The sequence below is a fragment of the Leopardus geoffroyi genome, chromosome B2 (assembly GCF_018350155.1).
Source record: "Leopardus geoffroyi isolate Oge1 chromosome B2, O.geoffroyi_Oge1_pat1.0, whole genome shotgun sequence".
NCBI classification, from domain to species: Eukaryota; Metazoa; Chordata; class Mammalia; order Carnivora; family Felidae; genus Leopardus; species Leopardus geoffroyi.
This window is the reverse complement of record NC_059332.1, coordinates 72,369,587-72,394,112: the sequence shown is the minus strand read 5'-3', so window position 1 is coordinate 72,394,112 and position 24,526 is coordinate 72,369,587. Positions and strand designations below refer to the sequence as shown.

General features: G+C 34.6%; 1 protein-coding gene, 1 long non-coding RNA gene and 1 pseudogene across 3 annotated transcripts in view; all 3 read right to left on the bottom strand.

The window, feature by feature from the left end:
* BCKDHB (branched chain keto acid dehydrogenase E1 subunit beta) overlaps positions 1-24,526 on the bottom strand; it is a 205,007-nt gene that overhangs the window by 44,499 nt on the left and 135,982 nt on the right. For both annotated transcript variants that reach the window (XM_045498874.1, XM_045498875.1), the window contains exon 9: positions 19,689-19,775. In XM_045498874.1, coding sequence (XP_045354830.1) covers positions 19,689-19,775 — 87 coding nt within the window. The remainder of the gene's footprint in view (positions 1-19,688; positions 19,776-24,526) is intronic.
* LOC123608656 lies at positions 112-18,993 on the bottom strand. The gene is made up of 2 exons (XR_006717363.1): positions 5,984-18,993; positions 112-5,742 (listed from the first exon to the last, which is right to left on the bottom strand). It is a non-coding gene; the product is annotated as an uncharacterized LOC123608656 (long non-coding RNA).
* LOC123610094 lies at positions 12,640-12,771 on the bottom strand (annotated as a pseudogene).

Genomic DNA, 24,526 nt, shown 5'->3' with positions numbered 1-24,526 from the left:
GATCTTTCTTGGGTCTCTCTTTTTTTTTTTTTTATTGTTTCTATTATCATATTTATTATTTCCTTCCTTCTACTTACTATCGGTATATTTGGTATATATACTATCGGTATCCTACCGGTATATTTTTCTTTCCCTACTTAAGGTGGAAACTTTAAACATTGTTTTAAGGTTTTTTTTTTTTCTTTCTAAAATGAGCAAATACAGTTATGCATATTCCTCTAAATACTGTTTTAGCTTCTCTGCATATATTTTATTCTGCATGGTCATTAATATTCAATTCATAAGATTTTATAAATTCCAGGGGCGCCTGGGTGGCTCAGTCGGTTGAGCACGTGACTTTGGCTCAGGTCATGATCTCACAGTTCATGAGTTCGAGCCCCGCTTCGGCTCTGTGCTGACAGCAAAGAGCCTGGAGTCTGCTTCATATTCTGGGTCTTTCTCTCACTCGCTCTCTCTCTCTCTCTCTTCCCTCTCCTGCTCATGCTGTCTCTGTCTCTCAAAAATAATTAAACATTAAAAAAATTAAATATAAGATTTTATAAATTCCATGTTATTTCTTCTTTGACCTATTATTATTTAGAATCTTCCTTTTAATTTCCAAACATTTGAATATTTTTTAGGTACCTTATTGATACCTCATTTAATTCCATTGTGGTTAGACAACACATTATGTAAGATTTCAAACGTTTGAATCTTATTAAAACTTGTTTATGGTATAACAACATATGGTCTATCTTGGCCAACATTCTCTGTGCACTTGAAAAGAATGTGTGTTCTGCAGTTTTTAGTTATAGATCTAAGTTACCATCTGGTGTTGTTTCCCCTCAGCATGAAGAATTTCCTTTAGTATTTCCTGTAGCACAGGTCTAATGGCAGTGAATTCTCTCATTTTTGCTCATCTGAAAAATTTTTTATTTTTCCCTCCATTTTTGAAGGCTAGTTTGACTGAATGTAGATTTCTGGGTTGGTATTTTTTTTACTTCCAGCCCTAGAAAGATGTCACTCCATTGTCTCCTGACTTCCATTATTCCTAATGAGAAATAAGACAACTTTGAGTGCTGTTCCCTATATGTATGTAATTTTCCTCTTTTTTTCCTCTGGCTACTGTCTGTCTATAAATTCTATCTATGTCTTTGAATTTCCTATCCTTCTCCTTCCCTTCTGAAACTTCAATTACATAATTACGTTTATAACATTATTAACAGTGTAATGGAGAACAATTCTCATCATCATTTAGTTAAGTTACAAGGAGATAAATAAAAAGTCTATGTGGAACAATTTTTTTTTAAAAAAAGAAAGTCCTACATTGAATTTTTGGTAACTGAGTTAGTGATTAAAATTACATAAAATTTTGAATTACATACAACCAAATGTAACATTTATCTAGGAAACTAAAAGAATTTTTCAGAGCAACTTTCATAATTACCTAAATCGGCATTAACTATATGTTGCAACTTGTGTTATTCAAAATATGGCATTATGAGAAAGATGAAAAATAACACCACACCCTAAGAAACTTAAGTTACTTATCTAGGGCATTTTTGCATTATCTGGATCAAATCTTCTAGTTTTGTCTAATTACTAAGATATTCTGAAGCTATCATCAGAAGTATCTGCTTCTTGCCTTATGTTTAATTTTTTTTTTTTTTTTTTTTACCACAAATACATTCATTCAAGGAGCAAAAAGGTCCCTGAGGCTAGAAAAGAGTGAAGAGGGCAGAGAGAATTTGAAAATAAGATTAAGAAGTAGAACTGCTCAGGCTATAGTAAGGAGTTAGGGTTTCATGGTGAGAGTGGGGGACTGAACTGGGACAAGGAAATACAGGATCTAATTTGTACATTTTAAAGGATATTCCAGCTACGTTGCAGGAAAAACTTGTGAGAAGTTGATAGTTCAGGGAAGAAAGATGCTGGCTTTGACTTAGGTAGTAGAGGTGCTAAGTGGTCAGATTAGAGATATATTTCTAGAGCAGTGCACCTCCTGGTGGACTGAACACAGCACACAGGGAAAACAGGCATTCATGAGGCCTCCCAAGCTTTTGGCCTGAGGTAGGGAACACTGAGAAAATAACAGTGGGTTTGGACATTTTTTTTTTTTCCTAAAGAGCTTTCAGAGAGCCAAATGGAGATATGAAGCAAGCAGTTGGAAATTTTGGAATCAATAAGGCCTTCGATAAAGAATTAAAAATCACTCATACATACAGTTCCTCTCCCTAGAAAAAACAAACATCTACTAAAGTTTTAGAATAATTCTCTTGAATCTTTCTAAACTTGAAAGATAACCTTCTCTAAATGATTTTACCCAAAAGTGACTATATATAAATATCTCAAAAAAGAAATATAACTATAATTTAAAGCAGAAGTCCCCTTTGATCCTATCTTTCTAGCATCCAAAGTTTTCTCTGAAAACTCTAAAAAGAACTCTTTATTAAATAGAAGTACTAGCATGTGAGATAGTATCTGTCAACCCTAAATATATTTAACTAAATTATCTAGTACAGCAAATCAAGATGCTATGGGAACTGGCCAACTATACCAAGTGACAAATGATCTGTTAGTTATTTATCACTTAAGATTACAAATGACCACTATTTTAACATTTATTTTTATCATTGCATTTTGTTCATTCCTTGATATTTTTGCAGTTAATCAGTCCAATTTGATAATTACTTCACCACCTTATATAATTGACAATCCTACCTTTTCAGAGGGAGAAATCCAACTTTGTACTGTGTACAACCCTTAAAGAGCTATGGAATCAATAAAAAGGTGGCTATATTTCGCTTGAATTTTGCACTCTGCAGTAAAATTTTAAATGTGACCATATTATCTAAAATACCTTACTAGCAACATAAAAAAAATAATTCAAAGAAACTCCTCTTCTCCCACACACAAAAATAAGATATTTAAAAGTTCTAGAAATACACAGATTGGCCCTTCAGTAACCATCTAGCAATGAGCGTTTTACCAATCGCTTTTGCTGAAAACAGCTTCACGTTTGTCCACCAGAGTTTTAAAATGTGACAGCTATTTATATATGTGCACAGTTACATTCTGTCCCCTTAAACAAAAGGACGCTTAACCACTCCTGCTTTCTAAACCTCCGGCTTCTAAACACTGCCTATTCGACACTGCATACAGGAACCAAGACCAGGCAATGAAAACCACAGCCATAAGCCCCAGGACAATGTGTGACAAGGCTGGGCAGTTTCATATGTATTTTGCCCAGATTTAAGGAAAACCACACACACACACACACACACAAATAGCTTGTAATGCAAAAAAAAAAAAGTTTTAAAATCTTAAAAGAAGATGAAGTTTAAAAGCTAATGTTTAAAAGATGAAGTATAGTCTGTATAACACAAAAGCTGTGAGAGAATATACCTGATGGTGCATGTGGTTCTGCACCACTGTGCGAAATAAAGATCACTCAGGAGAAGGGGTGCCTATGCAAGAGGCAAGTCCATTTTCCACTTTCTTTTGGAAGTAGTATCCTGACTTACCTTACTTTAAGTACATAGTTAAAGTATTTTTAATGTCGCATTCGCTCCTACATCCCTATTATCTATGAGATCTTGATCTTGCCAAGTGGGTCTTTCTCATCAAGGCATTTTTCAGAAACATACACCCCAAAGTCAGTAAGCAATTAAATAATCGTTATAGAATCATTTCAGGCCTCCCAATAATTTGATTCAATGCAATGAAAATAAAGTTTACTGAAGGACTAAAATCACTGAAACGGTTAATGAATCTCCCCAGATTCTTAATTTACCATTCAGGAACAATAAAATTTCCCCCTTCAGCAGTTATTTCAAAAAGTCAAATTTCTAAAAATTAAAAGCTGTCACTAATAAAAAGGGTCACTTTGTCATTCACAGAATGGTAGAGCAGCTAAGAAGTAAAAGCCATATTGCGTCATATTGTCATATAATTATATTTTCATCTTCATTTTGTACATAGTACAAACAACCAAACATTCACTTTAGGGGAGATTTTAAAGTTATTTTAAATACATTTAGAACTTGTTGACATTTTAAAACTATTAAGGATTAATGTCCAGCACAACAAACAAGTCATTCAACGATTCCCAGGTAGTTTGCCAATAACTAAAAATAAATTACACATGAGAACAAGCAGCGGCAAGCCACTAGGCAAAAACAGCCCATCTTAAATTCTTCTTTTACATTTAAAAGACATAACTGAAAGAAGAAATGGCACTTATGCTCTTGAGTTATTTCATGTTTGTTCTTTTAGTTCTTGGACATTTAAGAAATCTAAATTTGATTTACTAAGAATCTTTCCTCCATAGTTCTAATTCCACTGTTACTAATCTTTAAGATTAATTGCATAACATGGTAGTTGACATATTCCCTAAAGTAGCCCAAGTCAGTAATTACACATCCTGGTTGTCATGGAATGACCCCAATTTATGCCTACTGTCCAAATTTGGAAGATAAAATATACGATCACCTTTGTTACACTACTAGGTCAAGTTCTCACTGTCCCTATGACAGGCTTCCTATTCAGGCAACTGGACATGAGAATAGGTGGGAAAGGGAATAACTTTTTAAATAGCTGAACCAATTTCTTTACTTTCTACCAGTTCACCTCTCTTTAGCCTGAGATGGAAGCTGAGACTACGGTCAGTTACTATAAAATTTGTGAACGTCTATTCTTGAGATAAATGTATCCTAATATAGATGTCAGTTCTATTTGACATACAGATGACCCAAGTCTTCATGAAAACCAAAGCAAAGAGGAAATCACCTTTAAAATGCTTGACTTGCAAAGAATATGAAAAGATAAATATTATAGGTGATCATACTTTAACTCTACGACACTAAAGAATAAAATAAGTCACTAAAAACAAAGGACTTTAGATTTCATCTATGAAATAGTTATCAATTTTAAAATGTTCTAGACAGTAGAGAGACTGTTGGCTTTGCAGTTGTGAGGCAAAAGACTTTCAACAGACAAACTAGTATCCACTTGATAAGCCCACCCATCCTTCCCTGTAACTCAAGGGAAGCATCTCTATTTGTATAACATGGAATTCTAGCCTCTCAGAAAACATTATTTAAAGATTGTTTGTCCCTGAGGAAAGCAAACTCATTAGCTGGAAGCAAGTGAACTAAGCCTTGGTTCTAAAAGAATTTTTTTAATAGAGGTAACACAATAATGATGTTAGAGACAACTCTGCTTTATATTATTAAACTAAATGCATCTTCATGAATGAACAAATAATATTCTGTCCCAATTTTGAGTGACAAGGCAAGTAGTAAGAAAAGTCATTCAAAATGAACTTTTCAAGGGCTTAGCAAATTTCTTCAAATAGGATAACCACTAAATGAACATGAGAATTTTTTTTTGAGGATGTTTGTTGTGATGGAAAAAAATTGAAAATTGGGTCTTCTCTTAGGCAAAATAAAAAAACGTTTTATGGACTTCTGCTTGTTCTTTTATTTATTTCAGATTTGGAAAGGAATGTCTTTCTTAATTATGTGCCCTAATGATCCCTCTAGTTTCAACTTCAGTAAATTATCCTCTAACAGCATCATTAAAACTACTGTTGGAGGAAATTAACAGTGTAGACAGAAGCATCCCACATAACACCCCATTCCCTTATTCCATTAAAAAAATCACCAGTAAAAAATATACACGCACATACTTCGTACTGATAAATGATTCCCTTTAAAAATGTGTCACAAATGGTATTAATTCCATACATTTTAAAAAGATCACCTTTGGGGCGCCTGGGTGGCTCAGTCGGTTGGGTGGCCGACTTCGGCTAAGGTCATGATCTCGCGGTCGGTGAGTTTGAGCCCCGCGTCGGGCTCTGCGCTGATAGCTCGGAGCCTGGAGCCTGTTTCAGATTCTGTGTCTCCCTCTCTCTGACCCTCCCCCGTTCATGCTCTGTCTCTCTCTGTCTCAAAAATAAATGTTAAAAAAAAAAAAAAAATTAAAAAAAAAAAAAAAAGATCACCTTTGATCAACCATGTGAAAAAGAAAAGCTTTGCCTACATCTACCTTATCCCTCTACCTTCAACCAATATTACAGGATACTTCCAATTTTTGCCTACTGGGAGGGAGAAGGCTTTCATAAGCACAAACTACCCTGAATAATGCTAGACTGTCCAAGGTGAGAAGAGAATTATAGTTTTGCTGCAAAGATCCATATGTTTGCTGAGGCTAGCATAAAGAAAAGTGTCAGGAAAGGCAAGGGGAAAAGAAAGGGAGGGAGGCAAGATGGCAAGAAAGGAGGGAAAAAAAAGATACTCTTGATCTCTGGTGGGCTAACAAAAGGAATCTGGCCTGCTCACTAATAGGAACCTTTAGCTTCAACCACACTACTGTGGCTCTTGTGACTCTAAATATAGGTTAGTCAAGGTCCTAGTTTTGTAAAATACATGGGTTTTATTAAAATGGATACTGTACTTAATTTATTAGGTAAATTGATAGCTGCATACATAATAAAACATTCCCTCACATTAAAAGACTATTTTATCAGTATTTGTATAATACTTCATTATTTTAATGTACCTGAACTATGTTTTTGGAACTGCCATAGGAAAGCTGGTTTTAATAACACAGGACTGTGTGATGCTGGAATATTATTCACAAAATACATTCAATTTTGTGTGCTATGCACTCGTAGGTAGAAATCGATGCCCAGAAATTTCACGGTTAGAAAAATAAAGCATAAATTTATTGTTGGGGTGCAGAGGAAGGAGACTCTTCAGTAATGAGTTGTAAAGGTAAGGCTAAGTTTCAGTTTCTTTAACTGCTAATATAGAGCTAACCATTGGTATTTTTAAAGGAATAAAGAAGAAAAATGGTGCTAGAAAACCTACAAATATAAGCCATCTCAGGGAAAACCAAGGTTATGTCTTTTTGATCCAGAAAGTACTCAAAACACAGGCATGGGGTGGGGTAGGGAGCACCTGGCTGGTTTAGTCGGTCAAACATGCAACTCTTGATCTCAGGGTTATGACTTCGAGCCCCACATTGGGTGTAGAGATTACTTAAAAAGAAAATCTTAATTAAAAAAAAAAAAAAAAACAGGCACAGAGAGTATTTTATAACATCTGTATTCTAAGCTAGGAATATAAAATTGGTGCAGTGAAGAAATGCAGAAATGTAATTATTAAGAGGGTAAAATAATCCTACCAAAAGAAAGGAAATAATCAGGACTTGTTTTAAACAATGATACAACTATAATTGTGGATGATATAAATAAGGATATGGATTTTGAAATGTTAGTCATCTCAAGGCACTTCTTAAAACATAAATATTTAGACCTTCTTACGAGAATAGTTATGAATTCTACTTCTCACCTAATAATTTTGATAAAGAAAATTCGTGTAATATAAAACTACCTTAACTACCTTTAACTACCTTAAATAGTAAATATCATTATATGGTCCTTTAAAGGATTAAAACAGAAAAGTGTGTCTCTTCAAGTAGATCAAGAATAAAAAATAAAGTACCTTCTTTAATGTCACTTGAAAGAAAATAATCAAATATTCAACATTTCCCCAAATGCAAATTTTCAGACATTCTGCAAATTAAAACATCTCTAACACTTTCATTAATTTTGATAGATTTAAAAATCAAAACAATTATAAACTAGATGATTTCTGCCTATAACTTTAATTTTCAACTGCTTGTTTTTGAGGTAAGTGTTGATTTTAACTCGTCTTAATTTTCACAAGTGTTTGGATTCAAACTGAGCAGAAAATTCATTAGCAGTAGTTAATCTTCATTTTAATGTCTATTTTAAACTCAAGAATGTTTTGGTGAGCTGTGAACTCATTTATGAAAAGAGATGATGGCCCTTGTAACAAAGCATAAACTAATTTGAGCTGTAAATTTAATTACACTCAATTACCAAAATAAAATGAGCTTTCAACAACAGCAACTTTACTGCCCACCAAGAAGCATGACGAACTAGCTGAGAAATTTCGTTCTGTCTCCAAGAGCCAGCCCAGCCCCTTATTGTTTGTGAATACAATGCTGACAAAACATACCTAAAATTTCTTGACAAATTTAATATGCTTCTCCACATTTGCCTCTGATGTTACAAGGTGGCCGAGAGAGTTGGCCAGGTCATGGATAGATTCTCTGCTGTCTCTCACTTACAAAATTTTAAATAATTTTATTTTAGTTTGAAAAATCTTAAGATTATACATATTTTAAAAGAAAAACTATTTCACACCAAATAAGGAAATGAAATATTTTCAATCAATTATAATTTTCTTTGAGGCTACAGCCAGATCTTCAAGAATTGCTCTGAAAGTAAACTACAACTCTTTAGGTGTTAAAATATAACTTAAAGGTACCAAATCAAAGAAATCACTCAAACTTTTTTTTTTTTTTAGTTTTATTTTTTAAGGGAACACAATTCAACTTATAGGAAGTCACTGTAACTTTCAAAAGAAAGTAATGCTTTTCTATAAAGAATTTATATTACTCATTAAGGAGTCTATTCATTCTAGGAAACTTCACCGGTAACTATATAAAAGAAAATGTCTTTTTTAGCCTCACTAGAGAATTATGAGGATTAAAAAAAAAAAAAAAAGTATCACCAGGTTATTCAAAAGAAATGAGGACACAAAGTAGAAATGTGAAGAACACCAGTACGTGATATCAGTGGTCATTTTGGAAATTAACTCATAAACAGAACAAATCTTTTGGGGGTGCAGGGGCAGTCAACAAATTGGGGTGTAGGTATACAAAAGGCAACAGTCCAATCTAGCAGTTTTCATGACTAGCAATTTCTATATACAACACAAACCAGCAAGATATCATTCTTCTTCAAAGAAATTGCTAACAGCAGTGATGCTGGGGGGCAAAAAATCCATTTAATCATCTGAGTGCCTGCTTAGCATCAGGCATGGTTCTAGCCACGAGGCTGGCAGATGTGAACAAGCCAGACATGGTCCTTAAGCTCATGAAGCTTGCCTTCTCCTGGGCAAGAAGGGCACTAAACAAATTAACAAGCAACCTACAGACAGTTCAAGGGCAATGAGGACAGTAAAACAGAGTAATGTGATGGGGGAAATCTCTGGGGTGGACAGCCACTATAGAGGGGACATCTGGGAGAGCCTTTCTGAGGAGATGCTAGTTTAAAATTGAGGCTATTGGGGAATCCACACACTCCTTTAAATAACGTCTACCTCATGATTAAGGACTACACATTTATAATATAACCCTTCACTTTTCACATTCCTTTTCAAACATTCCAGCAGTTACTTTTTCCCATCCAACTGGCAGATCAGTCTGTCTTAAGCAGGATGGACAGGAGTGGTCTTGGGACATCACCAAAAGGACACAACAAAATGCTAACCAGAGGTTACAAAGAAAGGGAGAAAGGAGGGAGGTACGTAATGAATGTGCCTTTGAATTCAAAGGGGACTACTTCTGTCAGGGAAAATATTAAGGATTGTGTGAGAAAAACTGGAGTACTTTATCATTACCCAGAAAGATGGAATGTGGATGATCTTTCTTCTGACTGGCTCACATCCAAAAAGATTTCAAAAAGAATGACAGCAATCTTTTGTAAAGCTAATACCAAAAGGAGGGAGAGAAAATAAGCAGGATTTCCATTGTTAGTCTCAGTATCACTAACCAATTAACATAGGAAGATTAAATAATCTGAATATCTCAATATAATGCTGCTTTCACTTTTATGATGAGAGCAATAAATCATATAGGCCATACATGTGAGGGACGGAACTAATCTGCAGAATAACCTAATCTATGTAAGTAGGGTTTCCTGGTTTTAAAACTATCTCAGTTTACAAACCTGAGTAGGTAGCCACGATCACTAAGGACAGCAGCTCCCCAAACACAAATGTGCATGATTAAGGAACCAAGTCAAAGTAAAGTACTATGATATTTTAAAAATCAAATTTATGAGCAAACATGGGCTTTCTTACTTAAAACAATTTAGCAAGAATTGGAAGATTTACTATGACATGTATTAGATACATCTAACTACAATAAAGCTTTTAATTACTATAAATGATATCTGTACATAGGAAATGAGGAAATTATTAGGAAGAATATATAAATCAAAAAGTCACATTTTATACATTTTTTCCCTTATACCTAGATGTACATGTTGTCGATTTTTTTTCTTTCCACAAAGCTGGGCAAGTAAAAACACCTGTAGGCTTGCATAATGAGTTTTTCATTTAATGTTGTATCCATAGAAATGCTGTCAACTATTCTTTTAACAATTTTAATAAATCTGTAACATTCATCCCATGGATAAACCATAGCTTGTTCAACTATATTCCTGTTTCATTAATATTATTCTCAGTATTTTCTTATCATATGGCTGGCACTGAGAAAAATGTCCTTACACCCTTTGGTATGGAACTCCAAAGTAAGGGTTTCTGGAATTAGTCAGAGAATATGCATACTTTGAAGAGTCTCAATAGACATTCCCAAACTGCTTTCCTAAAAGAGCAATCCATTTTTAGACTTGTGCTGCACCATCTCAACACTAAATACAATTTATTTTTAATCAGCACCATTCTTATTAGTAACACATGACAGTTATCTCATTTTTGAAATTTACATTTTTAGTCACAAGTGGCATATATTTTCTTTTTTCTTTTTTTTATGTTTTTATTTTATTTTTGAGAGGGAGACAGAGTGCAAGCAGGGAAGGGCAGAGAGAGAGGGAGACACAGAATCCAAAGCAGGCTCTAGGCTCTGAGCTGTCAGCACAGAGCCAAACACGAGGCTTGAATCCATCGACTCTGAGATCATTGCCAGAGCTGAAGTCAGACGCTTAACCAACTGAGCCACCCCTGCGCCCCAAGTGGCATATATTTTCATCTTTGCCGGCCACTAATAGTTCTAAAAAAAAAAAAACAATCTGTTTCTGACCTTTGAAATAAAGGTACTATTAGCTTCCTTATTGATATTTAAGAATGTTTAATATAATATTAATTTTTTATGTGCCTCAACACTGACCTAGTTGTCATTCTTTTTTTAATTGTGCTTGTTTTCTTTACTTTATGCAAATATATTAATCTATGACAACATGGTGGGTAATTGTTGCTTTTTAAATTTCTGCTCGGGGCGCCTGGGTGGCGCAGTCGGTTAAGCGTCCAACTTCAGCCAGGTCACGATCTCGCGGTCCGGGAGTTCGAGCCCCACGTCAGGCTCTGGGCTGATGGCTCAGAGCCTGGAGCCTGTTTCCGATTCTGTGTCTCCCTCTCTCTCTGCCCCTCCCCCGTTCATGCTCTGTCTCTCTCTGTCCCAAAAATAAATAAACGTTGAAAAAAATAAAATAAAATAAATTTCTGCTCAAAATCTTCTTACCCATCTTAATATCAGTTATTTCCTACATTTTCCTTTTAGATTGTGTGGGGTTTTTCTTTTTTCTATTTTTTTAAATTTTATGTATTTTGAGAGACAGAGAGAAAGCACGAGTGGGAGAGGGGCAGAGAGAGGGAGAGAGAAAGAATCCCAAGCAGGCTCTGCACTGTCAGCGCAGAGCCTGATGCAGGGCTCAGTTCCACAAACCATGAGCTCATGACCTGAGCCAAAATCAAGAGTCGGATGTTTATCCAACTGAGCCACCTAGGTGCCGCTCTTTCTAAGTCCATTTAGAGTTTATTAGAAAAGTAGAAAGCAAAGGGCATGTTTGAGAGATGTTTAAAACTCAACGCTACATGGGATGGAGAGGTAAGGGAGAAGACGAGGATGAAGAGGCAGTGAGGGAGTGGGGTTCAAAGGGAGAAAAATGGCTTTCTATGTTGAGTGAATAGCATTTAGAGATTGATTTCTACTTTATGCTTCTCCCTTTTACTTATTAAAAGTCATGTTTCTTAAAGTCATGTTTCCTTGTTCCTCATTCACTCACCAGCCCAAATATAACACAGCCACCATCCTGGCTACCACCCTACATTCATCAACGTCACCAATGTCTTCAGTTACAACCATCAGTCTTTAGCTAATTTAATAATGTTGACTACATACACTATGGTGAAATTCTCCATACTTGTTTTCTGTAATGGCTTTTTTCTACTCCTTTCTCTCCGACCACTCCATCTCATACTCCTTGACAGCTTTTTCCTCTCTTCCTCTTAAATGTTGATGTACCTGGGGACTTCTTTAGAAACTTCCCCTGTGATCATAACCATACCCATGACCTCAGCCATCACCATAAGACGATAAATCATTAATCTTTTCCTACACCTTAGATTCTCTTCTGGGCTGAAGACACACTTTTTCATCCTCATCTCAGATTGTACAAGTCCAAAATGAATTCATCATCTTCCACAAAAGATATGCTTACACCTGTTTTCCAATGAAACTGCACCTCCATTCAAAAATCATCCAACCTAGAAACCAAGCTAAGCCTTATTCTTAACTCCTGCCTGCCTCTGTTACTCACCTCAGTTCCTTCACTGCTCATGTCTCATCAGTCAACAAGTCTCTTTCAAATTCCCCGTTTTAAAATTCACCTTTCTCTACAACACCACTCTCATGCCCTTGATTTAGAAGACCCTCAAATCTTTCATTTAAATTACTCAAATAGTTCCTTTGTTAATCTCTGTGACTTCCTGTCTCAGCCCTCACCATACGTCCTCAACACAAGTGCCAAAGAGTCTTTCCTTTCTAAATTGCAAATCCTTCTAAGTTAATTCCTGCTTAAAATCCTATTATGCCCTTTTACATTAAATAATGAAAGTAATTGTGACCACCATTTTACTACTACACTTGATCTTAGCCAAAAGGCCGAGAAGCGATCCCATTTTACTACTACAGATGGTCCCCAACTTACCATGGTTGTATTTGCACTTTTTCAACTTTATGAATGGTGTGAAAGTGATACACCTTCAATAGAAACTATACTTCGAATTTTGGACTGTGATATTTTTCTGGGCTAGTGGTACAATATTCCTCCTGATGCTGGGCAGGGCTGTGAGCTGCAGCTCCCAGTTGGCCAGGAATCACGAAGGGGAACAACCCATACACTTAGAAACATTCTAGTTTGCACTTTCAGCACAGTACTCAATAAGTTAGTTACATGAGATATTGAATACTTTGTTACAAAATCGACTGTGTGTGTGTGTGTGATGATCATGCCCAGCTGCAGACTAATATAAGTGTTCTGAGCATATTTAAGTTAGGCTAGGCTAAGCTATGATGTTCAGCAGGTTAGGTATATTAAATGCATTTTTCAGTTACAATATTTTCAGCTTACAGTGCGTTTATTGGGACATAACCCCATAAAGTTAAGGAAGAGCTGTATTTCCTACTTGCCAGGAAATTTGTGAGGTGTGTTTTAAATAAATTATATAGGAGAACTGAAATTTATTATCTATGGGAGCTGGCTCTACTCTGTCATCTTTTTCCTCCTTGCAAAAACAAATTCCTTAGTATTACATATAAGATTCTTTAGGGTCTAAACCATACCAACTTCTTGATCCTTACCTGGTGCAATAGCCTCATATACTACTCTTCAACCATAACCAAACCACTGAAATTGCTAGAAAATCAAATATTTTTCCTGCCTCCGTATTCCTTCTGCCTAGAACCACCACTGACCTTCACTCACAGGGTCCTACTCATCCTCCAAGAGTTGACTCAGCTTGAATATGGGTTGGGTGAGTAAATTTTTTATAATCCCATAGTCCTCAGAATATTTCTCTATCTAATCATGCACCTTTGAATAACTATCTGTTTAGCATCTATTTTTGCTACTAAATTTGTGTCACAAAACAAGAACTCCATTTCTTGAATGAAATGCCCAAATTAAGGCTGTGCCCAAAGCACTCAATAAAGTGTGGTTGCAAGAATTATGATTCAGGAAGTGGCCAGTAGGACAGTACATTGGAGTCACATAAAGATGTGAGAGATATTACTGGAAACATTGGTTTGGGCAGATGAAGATCTTCAGTGTCAACATAAAGATCTTACTTCTATAGCCCAAGAAGACCTATTGGAGGTGTTCAAACAGAGGATGCACAAAATTTGATGTGTTTTAAGAAAACAGTAAATAGTAATCTGATAAGATGTGAGAGGCTGAGGGGCAGAGATAAATAACAAGACAATTTAAAAGGTCCCGAAAGAGTTGAGGAAAAATAAGAGTTCATTTTGAGATAAGCTGATTTCCAGAAACTGGAGGATATCCATGTGCTAATGCCCACCTTTTCTCAGTCTCATGTTAAAAATCCTTACACATACACCATTTTATCATACAAATTTCTTAACACTAGCAAAACGAGCATGAAGTTGAAATTTTTAGTCTAACCCTCAAAAGGCAGAATAAGTCCTGAAGGATTTCATTTTTGAAAGTTTCAAGAATAGCCACCCAAAGGTTGGGACTGCCCAAGAAAGAATAGGGAGAGGAGGGCTAAAGATGAAGCCTTGGCCACATTTATACTACTGAGCAAAGGAGAAAGAGACACTGGCATGATCAGGGGAAGGAGGAGGACCGCCACATGTAACCTGGTTATAACTACAAATAGTGAAGCAGTGGCCCCGGCCGTGATGTATCCCTGGAAACATTTAGTCTTTGGTTCATATCTATGGCCATAGAAACTGTTTGCTGAACACTGAACAGGCTTCCAGGCAAAGTTCCATGTTAAAGAAGGCCATCCTATATCTGAATACTCTATGTTAAGCTGCTTTTCTGATGCTCTGGCTCCATCTAAATAGATTTTAATGCAGAAGTACATTTCTCCTGGATGTTATATCCGTTGTTGTTGGCAAATGCATCATTGGTTAAAAATATAAATTAAAAAATTAAGATTATAAAATTGCAATAAACTATTCATCAAATTACTACTCTGACAGCTTTCTCTGATAACTCTTACTTTGTAACATCATAATTTTTAATATAACATTTTCCACAATGATAAAAACTCAAGACCATTTAGGAGTTTTTCCCTCTTCAGATTGATGTTTTTAAACAGAGTGTTCATAAATTTGGTAGTAATAACAAGTTTATTTTAAAAAATCCTTCTGTATAATCCTTTCTAGCATGAAACAGTAAGAAAAGAAAAATTCCTTTATTTGAAATCATGAAAGTTTCCGTTTACACAGTGATTTGTGTAAACCCTATAAAAATCCTCTCAAACTATTAGAATATGATTACCTTAAAAATATATGTCAGTATGCATGATTTCTGAGTTCTTATTCTAGGAAAAGAGACCGCACAGAAAGGATGGAACAATGGTATGGAAACTTACCATCCTCTCCAATTGGACTCTTTATTGCAGACTTATTGCTTCCATGTGTTAAAAAAAAAAAAAAATTCAAACCTTTAAGCCAACCCCAATCCCTAAAATTTTTGGCGCCCATATTAAGTATTGAATCCAGAAGAAAAAAATTATCACAAGCCTATCAGAGTCAAGATTTATTTCATCATGATGGGAATGTGTTAGAAATTAATAATAAAGGTTGGTTTCTACAAGGCTAAAGAAATTATACTATTTAAAGCTACTCAAATACCATAAATTACTTGGCCTTAATATTTAAATAAATAATGCCTATTTTGAACATTGCATTCTAGAGCATATAATATAAATTAATTAGAGGAATATTAAAGTGGATAAGGTTAACACATTTCTTTTTGCAAAGGAATGATTTTTTTTTTTTAACCTGGGGTTACATGAAGCTGAGGAATACAAACATCACACATAATTAATTTATATAATTCTCTGAAACAATGAAATCTTTGCTCAAACTACACTGTGAGGTCAATGAACCACCTAAACTGTTGTCTTTGTGCTTTTCTACAAATCAGGGTGCACAATGGAATGCATACCTCCCTAAAAGTAGCACATCTCCAAGTTTCAGTATGTGTCAAATGAAAGAAGGAAAAAGTTCCCTCACCCTCAAAGTGAGAACAGATGGGAATGTAAAATTAGATGGGAAGAGACAGGGAAGCTTTGGATGATGGACCAAGAAATCTTCCCCAGCGGGGAAGCCAAATGCACCAGACCTCAGTTTGTTCTGCCTCTTAGTTAACATCCAAATTAAATCCAATAGGAATGCAAAGCAGTTCTTAGATTCGATGCATTGGTTTTGATTTCCATAAGCATTCATATAAATTTCACGAAGAAGCTATTGACAAACATGTTCTAAAAATGTTATGTTTAGTCACTTCTGTGAGTTTAACATTACTTCATACTAAGGCTGTTAACAATGAATACTTTTTTAATAAAATAAAATTTTCTTTATGAAAAAGAGGCAACAGGCACGAACAAACTTAAGATGTGGACAATGAATTCCTTGTATGATGGAAGATCATCTGCCGTAAATTGAAAAGTTATGTAAATAAAGTATGAATACATTTCATATTCATTCTTTTCATATTTTATCTGTAGAACAACAAAAAACCCTTAATAGTAATGCCACCAATATACTTCCTATACCTAGCAGAAAAAAACGTTCTGTTGATATTCAATTTTGTATAGTATGATCTAATTTTTCTATCTAAAAATACCAACCATACACTTAAAAGAATATTCTAAAGTGCTGTACTGCCTTCAATATTTTTTTATTTTTAATATGGGTAATAATTCAAAATTTAAGGGAAACAAAATGGTGCTCTCAGATTTGAACATATTTAAAAACAGTAGTTTTATTGTTAATCCTCATTCTCTGAAAATACTATAATATCAAGAGCAATTTTGTATAAGATTAACCATGACCTTTTGAAGTACCGGAGATCTTCCACAAACTAGTGCTTGTGGAGCAGATGTGTGTGTGTGTGTGTGTGTGTGTGTGTGTGTGTGCTCACTTTTACATAAAATTTACATTCGTTGATAAAACAATGAGAATAACTCAGTATTTTAATCAATAGTGCTCAAAATTTATAGATCATTCTCATCCATAGTTTCAGACTTGTTTTCCAAGACAACAATGAAAAGTTCTCTGTGTACCTTTTCCCTGCTGTCCCAGAAAATTGGCTTTCAATATCTTAACCCTGCTTTGTCTTTTTTTTAACCTTACATTGTAGTTTATACGACAAAAAGAAATATGGAAATATGAATCATTCCAAGTGGTGAAAGTAAGTGCATGTCACACTTAAGTAATTTCAGTTTAAATCATCCAAGGCCCTGGTAACAGGATGTAGGTTTCACTTGTAACAGGGAACGAGGCCTCCCATAAAAAAAGATGCTCAATATAGTACACTGCATTTAGCTGCATATGTGCGTGAAACAATTACGGAAAAGTAGATTTTATCATTCAGACATGCAAATTATATGCAAATTATTACCACAACAACAAAACCTCTCCAGGTGTCTTTATTCCCCCTCTCTTATCAATACATAAAAGCCACAATTGGCAAACATTTGGGGATACTATGTTGATATATTTTATTAAAATTCATTTTCCATACCTTCCATTTGTGCAAATAAAATGTGAATAAGCAAAAACACCTGTATTTTCAAATTCATCCTCATAGTAATAAATCTAAATACTAATTCCCCAAAACATCAAATGCAGACCCCTCTACATCATTGCCTTAATTCATTTTGTGGTTGGTTGGTTGGTTGAATGATTTTAACATGGAAAACAGAACATTTTATAATAAATTTAAAACTTCTATCTTCCTCCTGGGATTCGGGGAAACCTTGAATAAACAGTGCATATGCACACACTCAACATTTGCTCCAGACTCCTGTCCTAGCTCCAGACCTTCCACTCTCTTTTTAAACTGGGTAAGTGAAATGCACTCTGGATGACAAACACGAGTGTGTGAAAGGGATAGGGTCAGATGAGGTCATGATTTCTCAGACTGTAGACTGCAGACACCTATGGGCATATTCTTGGGAGTCTGAGAGGGTTACAAGGTGTCTTGTTGTCTTCATGTTATGATACAAATATAATTATATTTTGGATAATCTCATTCACAACTTTTACCACCAATTATTATCAAGTAATTTCAGGATCTGGTCTTAACACAGCGGTTATGATCTTGTTCGTGTTAGCTTTTTGCAATGACTTTGTTTAACTCGTGATACGATGGTCCTCAAACTGAAATTCACACATGTATTCTTGAGACCTGACATTTTTCTGGGAACACAAGTCCACACATTATTCAAGACCGACAGACACTAAATTAGGTGATCTTTCTAATTCCTTTCTAGTCTGAAAAATATGTTACACTTACTGCAGCTTACTAATAATTTATGGAGATCAAGCTTAAGCACACTTAGAGAAAGTGAACTTCACAAGAGGAGTTATAATTTCTAATTCTGCGTTGTACTTGTTTTCTTTTTATATTTAAAAATGAAATTTTTGAGATAACACTATGGAATTCAGTGAGCAAAATGAATAAGGCTATGAGATCAAGATTCTATTAGCAAGTCACAAGCATTTCAAATGATTTAGTGGACTGCATATTGACTAGGAGTCTGAAAATTCCAGTTTCTTTTTCCAGTTTTGCCTCTGACTTGAAATAGCATATTGGTATTAGGGTGATTTGTTCTTGCACCCCCATTTTTTTACAAAGTTAGTACATTATGTTACTCAACGAATAAAATGTACAATACCAGGCACTCATGTTATATAATGATAAGCAACAGTATGCCTCAAATTTTAATTTATATAATAAATAAAAAAACAAATCTGCAAACTCAAATATTTGCTTTCCTTAATTCCGTTAGTGACAATATATAACATATAAAAATAGCAGTATAATTTTTTACTATAAATTACAGATTATGTCAATCTAGTTTTATAAACATTTGTTTAAATTTGCTTCATTTAATTTTAAAGTGCTTACAATGTCGGCAATTTGCACTTAAAGATAATTTATTGGTAGAAATCATTGTTTACTGGTTAAAAGCTTAACCTATAACAATTTATCATTATTCATATATCATAACTTTATATCAAAATTTTAAACCACATACACTTAAAGGAATTCTCAACTTACATGTATCTTAACAACAGAATCATCTGAACACCAGTAAAGAGAAGTAAAATGTTTGCAAACTGTAAAGATATTCTGAATTTAAAAAGCATATACTTTATATTTAAAATCGTTATTCAATTTTTAATTTAAAAAACTCGGAAAAATGAAACTGATTTAAATCATCTTAATTTCCTATCTGTGAGATAAATGCAAACAAATATTTTAAAGAAAACTCCTCCATAAAGCAGTACGTGGGAAAATTTGCTGCAGTTTAACTGAATTTTTTTAAAAAAAGAAGGCTTTAAACCATTTCTAAAGCGTGGCTAATAGCATAACATAATATGATTATTAATTAAACTAATTAAATTAATTATTGATTTTTGAAATTATTTACTGAATTTATATTATTACCTTTTGACAGATTCATCTTTTTTAAGGTGAATGCTGTGAAAATCAACATATTGCATAAAAAGCTTAAGTTTTATCAAAAGAGAAATACCACATTCGGATTTAAAAGTTTTCATTTCCTGTTATCCTAGCAGACAGAACTTACATTTGTTTTGTAAACTCACTTCAAACTTTCTTCTTCCTATAAAAATTTCAGTTTTTATTACTTCAAGATTTCTTTTCCAGAAGATGTAATTAGACCACTAACTAACTAAAGGACAGTGGAGTCAAATGGAAAACATGCATTTCCAAAAAGTGCATATATCGTGATAAGTAACTTTTTCTTGGAATTGGCAAGTACCATCGCACGAATGTTAAAATCAGTGCCAAGAAGTGACTCTACCTGAACCGTAGAGCTGATCTCCGACGCAAAGCCGCCTGTCAAGGGAGCCTCGTGACTGATTAGCAGTCGCCCTGTTTTGATCACAGACTGGAAAAGAAAGGGGAAATCTGATGTTGAAGAGAATACATGTTTTCAAGTATACGATGGCAGTTTTGATTAAGGAATAAAAACAACTGATTTCAGTCCAATAAATAATTTAAAATTAATAATACAATTTTATGCCAAGGAAGTTAAAACTCTCTCACACTGGACAGTCATTTGGTACTTGCATTGTTACAAAATTTTTCAATATAGTTTCTAATCCTACTACCAAAGAAAAATGAGATTTGTAATCTTGTCATCAAAAATGCATTCCATTATAAAATACTTTTGTGTTACAAACATAATTACTGTATTTCACACTGTCATCTCAAAATCATTTTTTCTTCATATTGCTTTAGGAATCAAAGTGATTTTTTTTGGTTCATTTTGGGGTGTATTTGCAATATAAATAAATAGACTTTGAAAATGTTATTTTGTGGAAAAGGAGAACACAAAAATAGCATGTAAAAGCTGCACTGCAGGAAAAACTCAAGCTCCTAGATATTTAAGGAAACTGAGCAGGAAGAAATCCCTGCAGAAGTAAAAGCGTTATAACCATTTCTGTCCCTGTGCATTAAAACCTGGTTAACGACCACAACTCTATTTTAACATAGGAAATGTCACAAACAATACAGATATATTCTCAATACCGGCTCACTGTGGTTGTTCACACAGCATGATATACTCTGTACAATAATAAATCAAAAAGAATAGCTATGATATCATAGCAGGATGCCAGCTGTGTTGGAAGGTAAAAAATATTAAAATCAACAGCAAGTTACTGCTTAAAATACGTTGAATAATTACATGTTACCAAAGGGGTAATTTTCCTCTACACGTCTAATAATTTGATAACAACTTTCTTAAATTCTACATTAATATCTTGCGAATATGAAATAAGATCTTCCAAGCAAAAATATGTACATAAACTAAAAGATTTCCTTCATTCTAAGCAATTAGAGTTTAAAATCTTAAAAGTATGCAACCATTTCAGTCAGCAGATGTTAAACCCTAAGATATGGCCAGTAGCCATGATAAAAATAAGTTATTGTATATACTGAGTAAATAGTGACTTAAGAACATAAAATTTTATGGACACCTTAATGAATACCATCCCCACCCCCAGTGAAATGCTAACCTTGGGATACTGCTACTTGGATTTTATGACCGTGATTAATTATGCCATTTAAGAAAGTCACAAATTTCAACGCACCTGGTTAGGAATATACAGAGACAAAAACAGTCCACAATCATGAAAAAACAAATGTGTTCTCAAAGTACTCTTTAAAAGGAGTGCTGATCTACCAATGAGAAGAAATAGATTTGACAATTAAACCTTTCTTATTGCTCTGAAACTCAGAAATCTGCCAATGCCTAAGTGTCCAGAGATGACCTCGTTAAAATCCATCCCAGCTAGAGGATGCATCTCAAATCTCCAGGAGGTAGAAATGAGACACTTCTATAAAAATGCTACTGTTACCTTAGACCTCCACACAACAGATTTGGTGTTTTTTATTTGAGCTGAGTCCCATGCAAGATCAATGACAGCCTTCAGAATGATCCCTGGAGGCTGATAACCAACCAGGGCAGACAGCCCGGCTTCCTAAAGCCTGCAGAATGTAGTGGGAAACTAAGCACAGATGTAGCCAGAAGAAAAATCTCCAAGTCCAGAGACCATCTGAGTGTCCTTCAGCAGGAGAAAGTCTAGATAAACCAAGCTATAGCAATACAGTTGGGTATTATACAGTCATGAAAAAGACTGAGGACATGGAAAAGAGGCTTATGGTAAATTAATTGGTAAAATCAGCAAACTGCAGAGCAATATAACTTCATTTTCACAAAAGACAAAATAACAAATAAACAAAAAAAAAACCAATTACCACAGCAGTGGGACACCAATAAAACTAGCTGTATGTACTGAGTCAACTTGTGTAAACAGTCTGGAGGGATTCATTCCGAACTACCAAAACTTGTTCCTCCTAAAGAGTGACAGTGAAGGAATTGTTGGGAAAAGGCTTTTGTATTTCACTTTATGTAAAAAGTATTTTTATATTATTGAAAGTATTCTCAATAAGTCATAAATAAAGGTAAAGCCCTTGAATTAATGGTGAAGGCAACAAGTACTTGCTATGTTGTAGTCATAATCTCCTCAAAAAACGTAACAATGTGTTTTGGGGTTTTTTTAATGGCATTTTGGAGTAGCTTCACATACAAGGAAACCCTAAAGTCCCAAACTCCAGCAGCAAATAGGCACACTAAAAACACAGGGATTCAGCCTTCCCTTGTCAGTCTTTGCGTGATATGCTCCATGTCAGGATTATATCCAGCTCACCGCCTGACCCTCAAACTGTTGGATCCTAGACAGCACGGTAAATCAGCTATTAGTATAGGATAAAACAGAAGTCTTCAGCACCTCTGTATGTGTGTTATGTACATGCATGTTCTTAGATCAGGAGTTATGCTGACAGTTACAGAAGAAATTCTAGAAATTTCTAAAACACCAAGAGCTAAAGGGTAGACACAACAAAAAGTAATAACACTGTGAGTTTATAGAAATTACTATGGTATACAAACCAGAGGGAGACAGTGTGGCAAGAGAAGAGACAGAAATAATGGTAATCATAAACAACTGGTTGTCCTGCAAGTCGCTATGTGCTAGGCTGTGAGCTGACCATTTTAGATTGATTACTTAATTTAATTTGGAAAGCACCTAAGTTTCATTTTTGCTTCCTAAAATCAACTCTGACATCTGCAAAGTATTAAAATGTGTAAAATAAAATTACATCAAAATTCTGAAAACTGCCAAAATTTAGAAGTCACATTGATATTGTCAAAGTCTTATCATCAAAGAGTTAGCATATATTATTAAAGATTAGTCTATAAATGCATTTCAATAATCTTGTAAGATATAAATAAATTCAACTTGGTATGTTCTTTTTTATCATTTGCAGTTTTAATTTACTAGAATTTATGATGATTGGTTTTTTCTATACTTTTGGAAATTATTAACACTTTGCTAATACTCTGATGAGATCATTACAAATCTAGAAAATTGGACAGTGTTACACTATTCTTTGTGATTCAATTAGATATTCTGATTAAATTGCATATTTTTTGTCAACTTTAACAGGCATTTAATTTTCATACATTTAAGCACAATGGTACACAACTGCCAAGTCATACTGCTAGCCAAATTTAGTATTTTGATATATTTAGTAAACACTAATATGGTGCCTTTCAACAGGGACAGCTGTTAACCTTTTTAAAATAACCATAAATATAAATACTAATAATACTTTAAAATTCATTTCCTTTAGAAGAAATGTTTAAAGTTTCAAGTTTTCTTCTGAGATAAACCTATTTCACCACTTGAAAAAAATTTAAGAGAGTTTAAACAACTTTTCAATATGAAAAGCTAAACCTATCAGAGCCAGGAAAGATCACGTAAGGCTGGATTTTCCAGTATCTGCTTCTTCAACTTTCTGCCACTAAGACCTGCTCCAGGATTCTGGCCTCAGGCAGATGGAGCACCAGTGAGTTAGAGGCAACAAATGGCACCAGGGAAAGCTAAGCCAATTAAAGACCAGGGCTGTGAATAACTGTTCTCTGTATCCCCTACCTCTCAACAAAAGGGCTTTGTTCCCTATGGCTCCAGAAGATTTGTCAAGAAAACTTTAAAAGCAATTCTGAAAGGCTAGGAGGAGTAAAATAGCCTGTGGCTGCTAAGTCTGTTAGTACTGGTTGGCCCTGGATTTCTCTCATGGAGTCTCACTTTCTCACTATTTCAGTTAGCCATCCTCTCCCCCAGGGCACCAGCGGCAGCCTATCATAAGAGGAGTTATCAGAATTTCAATACCGAACACTCAGCAAGGTTGCCTTACAGCAGACAGATCAAGACACCTCTGTTCTGATGGAACCCTGGCGATGCCTTGTTCCTGGTCTGACTGTTCCATGATGTGTTCCTGTTATACTTCTTCTACCCAGACGTCATTACAAATAGCTATCACTTCAAGTTCTCTAAGCAGGATGCCTAGTACGATGCTCAGAATACGGCAGATGCTCCAGAAAAGTTAATTAGATAAAAACCTATTATAAAATAATTTCATTATATTAAGTATGTCCCCCGGTGATTTACTGAAGCTATTGCTTTCTTAGCTAGCTCCATTTTTAAGATAGGCAAAAGTATACTTCAGCACATCCCACAATTTAACTATGAAATAGTAGACTCCAAACTGAGGATATTTTAATGTAGAAATGACAATAAGATATCTGTGGTAATAGCAGGATTGCTAAGTTATACTCTGTTAAAATGACTGCACAGATTTTGGCTGCCCAAACATTGGACATATGTTTTAGTGAATATAGCCTTTAAAGATTTTAACACAATCCAACCAGGAAAACTGTTAAGCTGTCATTCCAGGAGAAAATGATACAGACAAGCGAAGCATTAAGCTTGCATACGCCTGAATGTGTAACACTGATATTCAAAAAGCAAAATATATATATATTTCTTTCTCAAACTCCATAGCAAGACTTTCTCCTACAGAGCATTTCAACCCACCCAACACGAAGTTCAGTAGCCTATTCTGACTGCTCATAAGATAAAGTAAGAAAGTAATACTTTGGGTAGGTAATTTACAGCCCTTTTATACATTGTTTTTATCTGACTATAAAGCTAATGAAAAGCAAAAGAAACACCATAGCGGGCCCTTACCATTTCCTTTTGAAATCAAATGTTTATAAATACATATAAGCAG